Genomic DNA, 14,544 nt, shown 5'->3' with positions numbered 1-14,544 from the left:
TTCTTTTAGAGCTGAATGCATCTGACATAGCACCTAACCCTACCCGGGTCAGGATTCACTGCAAAGGGATGCTTGAGTAAAACTCTGAAGGATAAGCAGGCTTTGGCCAGATAAAGATAGCAAAGGGAAGGGAGAGGCTGCTCTATGGCTCCAGTAATGGGGGCGTGGGTTACAGAAGCCAGGAGAATAAAAGTGCAAGGTCCCTGTGGCACATGCTACTGCCACAGGAGAACCGTTACTTAAAATCCATGGATACAATCAGGAAATGACTTATTTTAAAAAACAAAACAAAATACTCTCACACCCATTAGGATGGCTATTATCCAAAAAAGAGAAAATAACAAGTGTTGGTGAGGATATAGAGAAATGGAATCCTTGTGGGCTGTTGGTAGGAATATAAAATAGTGCAGCCACTATGGAAAACAGTATGGCAGTTCCTCCAAAAATTAAAAACGGAATTACGACCCAGCATTTGGAGTGTGTGTGTGTATCCAAAAGAACTGAACGCAGGATCTCGAAGAGATATTTGTACATCCATGTTCACAGCAGCATTATTCACAACAGCTGCAATGGAGAAGCAACCCAAATGTCCACTGACAGATGAATGGATAAGCAAAATGTGGCAGAGATATGCAGTGACATTTAATTCATAAAGGAAGGAAATTCTGACACATGCCACAACATGGATGAATTTGAGGGCATTGTGCTAAGTGAAATAAGCCAGTCACGAAAAGATAAGACACCTAGAGTAGTCAAAGTCACAGAGACAGAAAGTAAAATGGTGGTTTCCAGAGACTGGGAGTAAGGAAGGAATTAAGTTACTGTTCAATGGGTACAGAGTTTCATTCTACAAGATGAAAAGAGTTACAGAGATGGGTGGTGATAATGGTTGTACATTATGAATGTACTAATGCCACTGAACTACACATTTAAAAATGGTTAAGATGGGAAACTTTATGTTATGCATATTTAACAACCAAAAAAACTCAGGGAAAAAAATCAATGCATGCAAATAGTCACAAAAAATTCAACATGTCAAGGATTGTTTTCAAAATCTCTGATGCCAATTGTCTAGTGTTCTGGCAGGTGGATACTGTGATATGACAAAGAATTCTTGGCCCAGAAAATTCTCCATTGCATTCACTGATTTTTCAGATCAAAGACTCAATGTTCAAAGAAGACCCCTAAAACAGCTATACTTTCTACTTCTTAAAAAGCTTTCAAGAAAAATTCTAACAAATTCTGGCATTTTTTAAATGCATGCTTGTAATTTTAAAATGTGATGATTTTTAAATGAACACAACATTAACAAATGAGATTCACCTTTGCCTCTTAGAAATTTGTTCAAATGAAGGATTCACTTTTGCTATAGAAAGAATAGCATTTTAAGGGAACCATGTGTGGTGAGAAGGGGAGGACAGGACTACACTAAAACTAAAGCTAGCATTACATGTAGCAGCTTCAACTTTACTTCACATATCTGAAGGATTTCTACTTGGATATCCAATATACATACGTGGAAATCTGAGGCACCTGCCCAAAAAAGAGGTATTATCTAATGTTTCAAAATTTGTAAAGGTCCTTGTAATAAGTGTTTTGTTTGAAAATTCCCTCAGTGATCTTGATATTCAAAGAAGCAAGTAAGTAAGTTGGTTGCTGGAGTTGGTAAGGAATAGGGCTGGCAGTTTTTGTACCCTCTGGAATATACTTTTTTCCTAACTTGCTTCTATCAAACACAAATCATCCTAGGGGATCCAAAAGTCACTGGAAACAGGTCCCAAGGGAGATGTTTTTGGCCCATAGTACACTGAGAACCAGGGGTTCCGCAGTGGCCACTGCTGATGGGTGCGTGGAGGTGGACGTGGGCATGAAGGTGGGGTGCTGACAGGCAGGGGTGGGATGGAGTTGGGGAGAAGCAGAGGTACATGAAGGTGGGGTGTGGGAGGGATAAGTGAGGGGGTTGGGTTGAAAGTGGGGGTAGAAGATAGGCTCTGGCTCAAGCCCTAGATCTACTAGAGCAGCTCTGCTCTTATGTCTGGTACATGTTATCTAAGTTCGGCTACTTAAGTTTGGAAATCACCATTTGATAACAAGACTAGTTAGCATGAAGAAAAGATGAACAAAATCCAAATAAAACTTAATCCAACAGCGGTTTAACTTTGTAACTCATGTTTACTGTTATGAAATGGAAACTGAAAAAGTGGCAGAGCTAACATCCTTAGCTCCTTCTGATAGAAATGGTATCACGGGAAGGCTTCTGACAAGTGTCAACAGCACACCCACCTTCTTCTGTAAGTGAAAATAATAATATATTTAAAAGGAGATGCCAATGCCAAAATATACATTTCTACAGTGTCCCTGCAGCCTGGGTTTCAGCTTATGCGCCTTCCTAACAGCATGTGGAGAACGTGTGTAACTGAGACAAGAGTCTACGTTCACCACAGGGACCTGGGTGAACCCCTCTGAAAATCCAGCAGCGATAAGCAGAAGCTTCAGACAGTACAGTACGGGGAAGATGACTCTCACAGGGAGAGCTACCGGTGCTATTATGCTATTAAGAGGGTAAGTAGAATGTAAAAGAAACATTATGATCTTAGGAAGAAAGAACTGCATCAGCTGGTAGATTCTGCGTATCTGTCAAACCAGCTACCTGCAGCAAGCCTAAGGCGCTGCCCGGGGCATCTGCAGTTTAGTGTGGCTCTCTACAACACAGTCTCTTCCTGAGGAGAGGAAATGAATACAGTCTTGCAGGAAGCCAAGCAATGTGGCACTCAGCACGCCTTTCAGCCACTTAACAAACAGATCAAAGTGGCACTGCTGCCAGTCCCTGCTCCAGTCTGACCTACGGCCCTGGGTCTATTTAAATCCTGCCATGAAAATACCTGCACAAATTGCTCCAGTAGCTAAAAATCTAATCAGTAATTGGGAAAAAATGAGTCAAAATAGTTCTTTAGCTAACACTGACCTTAACTGTGGGTCGCCAACCTAGTTTTTTATTTTTCCCCAGAAAAAAAAAATTTCTCAAAACTTGCCAATGTTCATTTTTTATAATTACATATTTTCTAATAAAAGCAAATTGTTGAATTGTGGCTGGGAAAATAAAGGGATAAATCTTTATTCTCCCATTATGCCTAACACAACATAAAATGTGTTTTCCAGTTTGCAATAAACAAAGTTTTTGTTGTGGAAAGAAGGAAGGAGATACTTGATGTTAGCTCCCTTTTTGAAACTATACGGTTATCAGTGATTTCTTTTTTTTTTTTTTAATTTAAAGACACTGTAACATTTAAATTTTATATTGGAATATAACGTTTCACAAGTGTCAATTTATGCCAACTCACTAAAGCATAGAAATTTTCATAATCCTGAAAAATCATTCAATAGAATTACTCAGTGAAACACTTTAACACACAATATTGCCTGTAGATAATAAATACAAAATAAATAATTTAGGACAGGAGAAATTTTTAAAAATTTAATTAATTAGGGAAATGCTCAATTAATTTCTGATTTAAAGGCAAACTGATTAAGTATTCATTTCAATGACAGAAAATACAGTAAAAGATATTTAGCAAGGGCTCTGCAGTCAGGATTTGAAAGATCTATTAAGTTTCAAAGTTCACTTTGTATTTATATGCCTATACAAACTAATAAGCCATATAAGTGTCAAGAAAATGGTTAAATAATGGTTAAGTATGCTCAAATACTTCCCAAGAACCTATATGTTTTAATTATTGATACAGTTATTTTAAATGCTTCCTTTCTACTCATTAAGAAATATCTCCCAAAGATCTCCATAAATTAATGATGGTTGGCCTAGTTCTAGGAATTGTTTCTGAAAATTAAATTACATTAAATTTTCATCTAATTCAAAGTTTAATTCAGATCAATCCTGCCCAGTAAGTCTCAACTCCTAATGTTTCTGTTGAATGATTTAAGCCTTGGGCTTGGGTATGTATTTGGGGTGGAGGCAGCAGGGGAGGGTGCTGTTAAAAAATTAGCAAAAGCCTTAATTGATCATTCTTTTATGAGGAAAGGGAAAAGGACTAGCTGACAATAGATTATGGCTTAACTGGAATAATTTATGTCAAGCTTTAGAATACAACTAGGAGCATACCCTTCTCAGGCACGAAGCCTGGTTTTTGCTCGCCTGTGGTCAGCTGAGGGTACACGCTGGCTGCGGTGGGGAGGATGCCACAGACCAACTAAGAGGAGAATGAGAACAGAGAAAATGGAGAGGTAACAAACAGCCCTGGCAATGAAACTCAGGCCTTTGGGATGCCACATGACTTCTCTGTATTTGAGGTTACCATGGCAAGGGCAGATTAATAGAGCAGAAACTCTGCTTAAGGCATATGGAAAGTTAAGAATATGCCCACTCTCAGTAAAAGCTCTAATTTGAGCAACGGTTAACACTGGAAAAGGTTCTTTAAACATAACCTTAAGAGTGGTAGTCTTTTCCAGGAAAGAGAATCAGTTACAATTCTCCATGTACCCTGAGGCAGGTCACACAGCCCACATCCAGCAGGGGGCGTGCAAGCCTTGGGAATCACAAGGATATCTGTAGGATCCCAGTGCATCCCCAGCGCCCTTACCGCCAGCCATTCAGGTAACAGAGGCCCAGACGCACCAGGTCTCCAACCACTCTGTGGCCCCTGCTCTACATACAGGATCATGTCTGTAGTCACACAGCTTCCCTTGATGGAGAAGCAATGAAGTCAGTTCTAGCAAATTTAAAAATTTAAATAATTATCATGCCAGAACTGACTTTGCATTCAGAAAGATATATGTGACTTCCCTGAATGCCTTAGATTTTATAATTTTTTAAAATAAGGATTTATCCAGGTCTTATCTGCCCAAAAACATGCTGACAGATGCAGGCAAAGCAGTGTTTCTCAACCTAGATTAATGTAAAGATCTATTTCAAAAGAAAAACATTTCTCTCAAACCCTGAAACTGTGTTTACTTAAGAAATTAAAGTCTTAATCTGTGGAACTGTTTTCTAATTGCCAAATAATTGCTGTAAGAATTTTAGCAATATATTTAAAACTGGTTTAAAAATGGTTTTGGGTTAACATCAAAATGAACATATAAAATTAAAAAATTCTCATAAACCCTACAGACTCTGTGGGAGAAACATTTTATGAAAAACAATTATATTAAATGCATACTGGGGAATTTTTTAAAATCCATATTAATATTTTTCTGTTTAAAGAATTGTGCTTTTGAATTTTTGACTACAGAGGATTACACATGGTATGTGTAAGAAGGACCAAGTATGTTCATGAATTCAGTTACAAAAAAGAGGCCCAACCTTGCAAAGTCAAAAAGTCTTAAGAGGTTTGCTGTGTCCACTCCCAGCACACTCTTTGTTTCCTCCTCTTTGTAAAGAGCACACTGGGCTGACAGATCCCTGGCCCCAGAAGGGCAATCTTTTCCATGTCCCAGTAAGTAAGATCACCGGCTGCAGCCAAGAAGACAGTCCCCATAAAAATAAAAATGAGACAGGGCTCTGCTGCTTTTGAGTACTGCACACAGCTCAGAGACACACCATGTAGACACGCTCTACCGGTGACAGCTAGGAACATATTTCAGCTTTATGAACATTTGTTATTATGAGGACAATGAGTGCAGTCTCACTTAGCAGACAACCTCTTTTAGTTAGATTGCAGGTTGCTGCAAAGTCAGCTTGGAACAGGCTTTCGGAGGTCTGCTGGTACATAGCCTGCCTGCAGGGCACAGTGTGGAGGATAGGGAATCTAGGTTAGGGTCACCGTCGGTTGCTTTAATTTCCATCCCTACGTAAAGGGCGGTAACAAGTATGGAAAAGGTAACAGTTACCTGTTCAAAAGAGTGGAGTCCACTTTCTTGTCCTAACCTCACCATATCTTCTAAAATGGCTTTCTTCAGCTCCTGAATCAAACCATATAGGTAAAATTACAAGGCAAAATCACATTTCAAAATGGAGATAGAAGAATCAGTGAGTTTTGAGCAAAGTACAACTAGTAACCATACCAACACGTGCCCCCACCGTTTGAACCCCCAGCTGTGGCTGACACTCCCTGGCAGCAAGCCAATCACCACCTCTCATCTGGTAAGTAAGTGCTGGCAAGGCCTAAGGAGCGCCCGAGAGCAGGCTAAGGGACTACTCAGCTTTTCTAAAAATCAGCCCTCTGGTCAGCCTGCTGAGTCCCTGGTGCCTTGTCACCCCCAGAAGAGCCCAGGGCCTGGTGGGAGCTCTAGAGTTCACACTGCTAAGAAACAGACCGTGTGACTGAAGGGCTAATAACAAGTCAGGGCACAGAGATCCTCTTCCACAGAACCACACATGTGCCAGGAGGTTTCTGGAAGGTGTGAGCAGCTAACGCTCTCAGCAGGAAGAACTGTGTTGCTTTTACAATTCTATGACTGTCTCTCTAAGCCCAGTAGACACAAAATCTACCTCCCATCAGGAAAGAACAGGGCTGTCAGAAGGCCTACACTCACATCTGACACTGCTGTTAACCAGCTGTGTGGCTCTGGGCAAGCCCCCTCACTCCCTGGACTCTGCTGCAAGCTGCAAAACAGGGCTGGACATGCTTTCTGTGATGTCTCCTGGCTGGAAAATTCAAACGTTTATCAAGTATTCTAAGAGGAATTAAGGTTCTTCTACAACAATAACAAAAGACAAACCTCTGGTTTAGGACTCCCACCACTTATAAAATGAACTTGGAAATTTCCCTACTGGCTCAAATTTCACTTGGGCTACTGTTTTTGTGTTCTCTCATTATGCAGTATGTTAGAAGGTCCGGCAGGCTTTGAGGAAACAGCCCCCAGGTACAGACCTTATTTGTGCAGAGCTCTGCATACGTCCCTTCAATTCCTCTCTTCTGGGCCCAAGAGGGCATGACTTCTGCGTCGGGCACGACAATGCCCACCAAAAAGGCCTGTGATCCCACCAGAGGAAAACATAGTTATGACAAAAGTTTTTAAAGTGGTTATTTGTGGTCCACCATTAAAACTTATCTTGGTATTCTCAGACTCTACTCTTTTCTAAAAATATGTAAATGCTTATGAAACATTTCCACTAACATATCACACATTCTTGACAGAAATATTCTTGAGTATTTCTGATATATTTCCCTAACTTTGTAAAAGATTGATTAATAAAAAATAAGCTTAAAGGAGATTAAAAATCAGTAAGGTTAGTCCTGTATGTACCTTTAATTCTCATGACAAATTTAAATGAGACCATCTTTAGGATACTAATCAACCAACTCTACATCAAAAACACATACATTTCTAAGTATTTCCAGACCATTTTGAAACTGATTCATTAATATGCTCCTCATTCATCAAGAACACAATTTTAATTTTTAAAGTATTTTCTTAAAAAAATAATAGTCTTTAACTACATAAATCTAATGACAGCCCATGGGCTTCCCAGGGGACACAGTGTCAAAGAATCTGCCTGCCAGTGCAGGAGATGCAAGAGACTCAGGTTCGATCCCTGGGTTGGGAAGATCCCCTGGAGTAGGAAATGGCAACCCACTCCAGTATTTTTGCCCGGGAAATCCCATGGACAGAGGAGCCTTGGAGGGTTACAGTCCACGGGGTTGTAAAGAGTCAGACACAACTAAGCAACTGAGCATGCAATGATAGCAGAGAATATATTCACAGTGATCCTTCTACTTCAGATCTAAATGATACTGAAAAGTAGAATAAATAGAAATTCTCTCCAAATAATTTAATCCTAAACTATATTAGTATACTAGCTTAATACATTAAGTATTAAGCTTAATACATTGTACATTATAATCAGTACAATTACTTGCAATATTGCACCTATTTATCTGTAAAGTTCACTTACATATTTTAAAACCAAAACAGCAGAAACCCTGAATCTTGCTTCACCATATTACCTCAGAATTCCTCTTGGAAGTAGATGAAGCATAAGTTAAAAGTAGTGGGAATGTACATTACTACTACTTCAAGCAACTTATTTACCTTAATTGCAAATTTATCAAACTATAAGCAATCAAGATTTCTCCCTTAGATAAACATTTTCTCTCCTGATCTTATATGCCAGATAATACCAGTGTCGGAAATGAATGGTCATCATTTTAAATCAAATACCAGATACTTAGGAAATCATTCCCCAAATTCTCATCAGGCCCGGCACGTGTGGGAAGGCGGGAGCCTGGGGACTCACCTTTAAGCTGTCCCCATGGACATAGACTTGGGCAACAGGCTCACTCCGGATGTAGATATTCTCAATCATCTCGGGCGCAACATATTCTCCCTGAGCAAGTTTAAATATATGCTTCTTCCGATCAATAATTTTAAGAGTACCAGTCTGTGGAGTTGGACAAGCAGCTTCATAAAAAGATGGCATTCCCAAGCTTGAGCCCCTCACTTATTCGTGCCATAGCCCCTCAACCCCCGCCCTGTCCCAGCCTGCATGCCCCACTGGATCTGCTCGTGCACCCAACGTCTCTGCCCTCACAAAGTCACCATGTGGCCAGAGAGGGACAGTGTGTACACAAGTGGGCAGCTCTCAAGCTCTGCTGGGCCGAGTGCCCACTGTCCTCTCCGCTCAGCATGTGCCTCGTTCCCCCTCCCAGCCCTGCCAGCCAGGTGCCCAGCAACAGGTGCCCTCCTCCTCAGAAGGCTCCCCACCTTCCCATCGGGGCTCCTCTCACCAAGGCCCTCACTCCAGCTGTCCCTTTTCTCATCTGCATCTTCAGATTCGCCCTGTGAACCACGCTTAGGCCACCACTCCCAAAGGATGGACTCTCCATCCATCAGCACACAGCACAGCTCTGGTGGAGGCCCCCAGATGGCAGGAGGGGCCCTCTCTCTCCAAGATTTCTGCGGCAGGCAGGCCACCCCTGGGCAGTGAGTGCTTGAGCCCCTGGCTTCCAGGACCCCCACCCACTTCCCTGACTCCCTTACATCTCTTTGAATTTCCGAGGTGAATAGGTTGGTCTCTCTCCTTTGGCTCAACCCTTGAATGCAGCCATGTCCCCACTTCCACTGACAATGTCCCTTGAGGTGACTATCATTTATCTCCTCAGTGGCCACTCCTGCATCTGTCTGAGCTTCCTGCCAGAGCTCTTCACTGAGTTCTAGCCTCAGAACCTCACTATCCTCAAAAGACTAAAAAAACAAACAAACAAACAAAAAACCAGGCTGTTTGCCCTGCACAATGCAGTGTGCCCTAAAGGATGACCCTCCTCAAGCCTGCTCCATTCCCCAAGCCCCAAACCTAGAGATGGCCTTGCCACTGCACTCTCCTGGGACTTCCAGTAGTCAGGCTCACCCGTCCTCAGGCATAAATCCTCCTTACAGTCGACTCTTCCTCCCATCAAAACCACTTCCTTATCTAACGTGTGCACACACTCTGGCCCCACTCTATGTGTTCAATTATCAGAACCACAGTAATCTCACCAGAAGAGAAAAACAAGCAGGCCTTGTTTTGCTCAAAATCCAGCCTGGACATCAAGCACTTCCACCACACTGGCTTCTTTGGGCCTCATGGCACCCCGTGAGTTGGGTGTCATCACCTCCATTTCACAAACGGTGAAGGTGAGGATTAGAGGGGTCAGTCAACTCCTCCAAAGCCATGTAGGTAGGAGGTGAGAGAACCAGGACTTACACCAGGTCTTTCTGGATCAGAAACTTAGAACTTTTTCCCTGACCTATCTAACACTATTCCAACATAATAATAATTTTAAAAATTGACTCCCACAGACTGTCTGCCTAGTGTGTTGGGCTGTGAGTTCTTGCATGGATCAATTTACTTGCTTCTCACAACACCCTGCAAGGTGGGTGGTTTCATCTGAGTTTTAGGGCATCCGTGGCAGGTGCAGTTTTGTGGGACTTTCCCCCAAGTTATTCCCCAATTTTGAGGACTCCCCCCTAATACTAAATGAAGTACAGAGCCTTGAAAGGGGCCTATACAGGCAAGGCCTGAAGCCTGGGCTTCATTAGCTGACAGGACAATCTACCCTCTGCCAGTGTCCAGGGCCCTGCTTGCTTCTCCAGCCTCTCTCCTCCACTGTGGGTCCTCAGCTAGAAGTGCTTGCCTCACGCCCTAGTTTTCCTCAACTTAGTGCCGCTACTACTCCTGCCCTGACTGTCCTTCTGCTCTCCCCTCTCTTGGGACAGGACATACATTCTGAGACTCAGAGCCAGTGGGCGCCTGTTCTTCTCTGCCTCTCCCCCAGGTGAGCATGGCCGTCATCTCATGCCCATCACACTAGGTTGGGTAGCATCTAAAGATACCTCTCTTCCCTGAGCAGAGTCCCTGGTTCTGGGTACACGGTGGGGGCACACGCACGTCTGCTGCAGGAGTGAGGGTATCTCCCAGTGAAGTGCACAGTTCCAAGCGGCAAATCGGCTCACCAGCCCCTGGAGGGCTCAACATCACTAACCTGCCCGATAAACTCGACATCTCAGAACATCCACCCAAGGCCTTAGCAATTTCCCAGAGACACAGGAATGGTTTCCTGGGGTGGGCTGCAGCAGGTGGGGGGGCTCTTCGTTTCAGGGATGGAGCCTTTTTGTGGTCACAGCTTTCACCTAAGCATATGCTATGTGCCAGGTAGTGTGTTAAGGGCTTTACAGGTACACTGTAATCTCATTTCTTCCTTACAACATGACCACAGAGGTAAGCAGTGTTATTACCCCCATTTTACAAATGATAGAATGAATCACCATAACTGGTTTTAACTAAAAGTTGGGGGCCACAGCTAAAGAATGCCATGTAGCTTACTCTCTTATTCTACAAGGGAGTTAATACGAAGCCACGGGGAGGGATAAAACTTTGTTCAAGGTCACCGGAGTAGCTGCTAGCAGAGACAAAAGAACCCTAGAATCCTCCTGCCCAGCTCCAAGCTTTTCACATCACTCAGTGTCACCTCTCAGCTGGAGGCCAGTGTCCCAGGCCCTGCCTTTCTCAGATCTCCGAGAGCTATGAACCCCTTGTTCCATGTACAATACTTTATCCGTCAGATTTCAGAGCACTGTCAGACTTCTTCTAGGAGGCCACTTAAGGGTAGGCAGTGGGCCTCAAATTCCAATTCTATGCTCCCCAAAGATCCCTGTCACCTTCACCAGGAGGATGGAGAAGGAAGCTTTGGGGGCAAGGTAAGAAAGAACCTCCCAATTCCCTGAGGTTTTCTGGAATGACTGATTGTCGGGGTGGACATAAAGACTCCTGCCTCGGGAGTGAACCAGATGACACACACTCCTACCACCAAAATGTGTGGAGGTCCATGGTTCCAACGTACGCACCGGCAGCCATTTCCCGATGTCTCCAGTGTGAAGCCAGCCGTCATCATCCAGGGCTTCCTTTGTCCTCTCTGGGTCTTTCAAGTAACCTTTGAACACATTTGGTCCTCTCACACATATCTGTAGGGACAAACACCTGGTTTTTCTCAGGACGCAGCATAGGGAACCCTGACAAGAGGCTGTCATGAGGCATGTGTAGAAAAATGTACACTATCCCTCAGGAAATCCACTGAGGAAACCACAGTGGTGGAAAAAAAGGACACAAATGGCCACCGGCATTCTCTCAAGCAGTGACTTCTCTGCTCTGACTCCCCAGGCCTGCCTCTGCCATCCCCTCTTCCTCAGGAACCCAGTGGCCTTCGGTATGTGCTGCTCTGCAGCACTGGATGGTGTCTCCCGGAGACAGAAGGCTGGCTAATTCTGCCAGAGATGCCTGATGCCCTGCGTCATGACCAGGCACTCAGCATTCCCATCCACTCCCATGGGATCAGCAAGTGCCGGTAAGCTCTATCTACCCCATCTGGCCTATCTCCAAATGGTCACATTTCTGTTTGGACAGATACACAGCTCAGGCCATGCCACTTAAGAAAAAAAATGGGTTTTAAAAAAAAGTTTAGCAATCCCAAATCTTATTTTAGATCAGCCCAGCCCCATCCTTGGGGGTTGGTTACTTCATAAACAGGAGAGGAAATGCTCAATTTAGTTGGGCTTAAATTAATCAGGAATATGAAATGACTTTACACATAAGGTGAAAGGAAAATAATTCCATTTTTTTTTCCCTTTTACTCCCTACATAATAAAGCATCCACAGACATGAATGGCTAAACACTCAAGTTTACCTCTCCTTCTCCTTTGCTGGTCCAGTAGTTCAGTTCCTCGACATCGACGAGCTTGATATGATTGCAGGGCAGAGGTGCCCCTACGTGTCCTAAAACACCAGAACAAAGGGGCATTGGTCAGCGTTCATTTCAATTTCAGGACTGAAGATGCTCCGTGCCATGTAAAACCCCTCAGGTGGTCACAGTGGGGAATTGTGGATGGAAAGCAACACACCTTTAGACAGGCAAGCACTGATGATAAAGTTTTGGAGCAAGGTGAGGCCAACCAACCCCTGCGGGGCCTTTGTTCTACATCCGTCCAGTTGGACAGACTCACAGGGCCCAGATGGGAGGCTCACACCCACACCAACCACACAGTCAGGATGTTTTATATTAAGACATTTCCCCATTATTAGATCGTATCTTTTGGTTTTGTTTCAGTTCAGTTCAGTTCAGTTCAGTCGGTTAATCATATCCAACTCTTTGAGACCCCTGGACTGCAGCACTCCAGGCTTCTCTGTCCATCACCAACTCCCAGAACTTACTCAAACTCATGTCCATCGAGTGAGTCGGTGACGCCATCCAACTATCTCATCTTCTGTCATCCCCTTTTCCCACCTTCAATCTTTCCCAGCAACAGGGTCTTTTCTGATGGGTCAGTTCTTCCCATCAGGTAGCCAAAGTATTGGAGTTTCAGCTTCAGCATCAGTCCTTCCAATGAATATTCAGGACTGATTTTCTTGAAGACTGACTGGTTGGATCTCCTTGCAGTCCAAGGGACTCTCAAGAGTCTTCTCCAACACCACATTTCAAAAGGATCAATTCTTTGGTGCTCAGCTTTTTTTATAGTCCAACTCTCACATCCATACATGACTACTTGAAAAACCATAGCTTTGACTAGACAGACCTTTGTTGGCAAATTAATGTCTCTGCTTTTCAATACGCTGTCTAGGTTGGTCATAACTTTTCTTCCAAGGAGCAAGAATCTTTTTATTTCACAGTGGCAGTCACCATCTCCTGAGTTTTCCAAATTTGCTGGCATATTGAGTGCAGCACTTTCACAGCATCATCTTTAAGATTTGGAATAGCTCAGCCGGAATTCCATCACCTCCACTAGCTTTGTTCTTTTGGTTTGAGGATCATAAAATAGTCATTATTGCTTTTCCCCCAGTCACAAAACTGTTGATTAATGTGCATAATAATCATCTACAATTCTCTCTCCCTCACACCTCAAATAAGACTTTACATTTTCTTGGTCTTCTATATTCCAATCACAAAACTACAACTAAGCTATGTTCTAATAACTGGTTGTTACACAGTTTATTGGCAAAGCAGAGGATTTTTATGCAGGTGCTGGCCAAGGTCCTGAAATAAAGTGAGCCACGAAAACAAAAAGGAGGCTCTGCCACTTTCTCTTTTAAATGAGATGTTGTCAAATCTTTTACAGTATTGTACAAAGACAGCTATCCTCTCATACTCGATAAACTTTCATACGTTTTTATGGTAAGGATGCCTAAAAAAGGTAAAACCTCCAAACCTTCACATGTGATAATGCAGAGGGTATCACAAGAGGGAAGAAAGTGTCCAAAAGGAAGGGTACATATGTAAGCAATCATATAATATGGCATATTATATATAATATGGCATAACAAGAAAAAAGTTAATGAGCCAGGATCTCAGAATACACTCCTTGTAGTAAATCTGCCAGTGGTAGGGAGACCAAAAACTTGGCATACAAGATATACTTCACTCAGCAGGAGTTTAAGGAGATAAAACTCAGAAAACAAAAAAAGTGCTTCTGTACCTCACTTGGCCAAATGTGATTTCAATTTAGAGTCCACCTATCATGTTTCTGCTGACTGCCTCAAGGTGCTCAGAAAATAGTTGCATTACTAAGCATGTTTCTTTCCTATGCACATCATTCCACGTTTTCTAGTTATAGTTGAGCAAACTTAAGCATGAAGGGTAGCCCCAGGCTCACAGAGGAAGCTGGTATCTGGAAGGAGTCTTTTGACGAATGTTTTTCATATTCTTCCAGCATTTGGTCTAAATTTGGTGATGGCCAATACATGTACAGGCCAATCCCTACTACCTCCTCCTTGTCCTAAAAAAATAAGTCTCTTCAGAATGAGGTTGTGGGCAGTAGTTGCCCCTCTCTGAGGTTGCCACTGCCTTCTAGATGTTGCAGTCACAGGAGACCATAGTTCCAAAGAGCCTCTGAAATGGCCCTTCAAGAAATGGCACATTGGCTGCTATAAACGTGCCCCTCCCTCTTAGGTCATATCCAATTCGCAGCCTGCTTCCTTCATTCTAAAATGACTATAGGCTAGACTGTGATATTTAGAAACTATAAAATCCAATATATTGATATTATAGGTATTTTTCTATCTGGAGCTGTATTTTGTGATCTGTTACTTTTCTTTTAAAACATGACTTCTAATTATCTATGGAA

At 42.9% G+C, this 14,544-nt stretch overlaps 1 protein-coding gene across 7 annotated transcripts in view; it reads right to left on the bottom strand.

Moving 5' to 3' along the window:
- The window catches only part of ACSL6 (acyl-CoA synthetase long chain family member 6), a 63,081-nt gene that overhangs the window by 2,469 nt on the left and 46,068 nt on the right, over nt 1-14,544 (bottom strand). For 5 of the 7 annotated variants that reach the window (XM_061422854.1, XM_061422856.1, XM_061422859.1 and 2 more), the window contains 6 exons: nt 12,114-12,202; nt 11,278-11,394; nt 8,935-9,138; nt 8,192-8,335; nt 6,825-6,926; nt 5,842-5,913 (listed from right to left, as the gene is read on the bottom strand). In XM_061422854.1, coding sequence (XP_061278838.1) covers nt 5,842-5,913; nt 6,825-6,926; nt 8,192-8,335; nt 8,935-9,138; nt 11,278-11,394; nt 12,114-12,202 — 728 coding nt within the window. The remainder of the gene's footprint in view (nt 1-5,841; nt 5,914-6,824; nt 6,927-8,191; nt 8,336-8,934; nt 9,139-11,277; nt 11,395-12,113; nt 12,203-14,544) is intronic. The other 2 variants (XM_061422861.1, XM_061422860.1) reach the window with 1 other exon arrangement.

The sequence above is a fragment of the Bos javanicus genome, chromosome 7, assembly GCF_032452875.1.
Source record: "Bos javanicus breed banteng chromosome 7, ARS-OSU_banteng_1.0, whole genome shotgun sequence".
NCBI lineage: Eukaryota > Metazoa > Chordata > Mammalia > Artiodactyla > Bovidae > Bos > Bos javanicus.
Note: the sequence above shows the minus strand (reverse complement) of the source record. Positions and strands in the feature narration are given on the sequence as shown.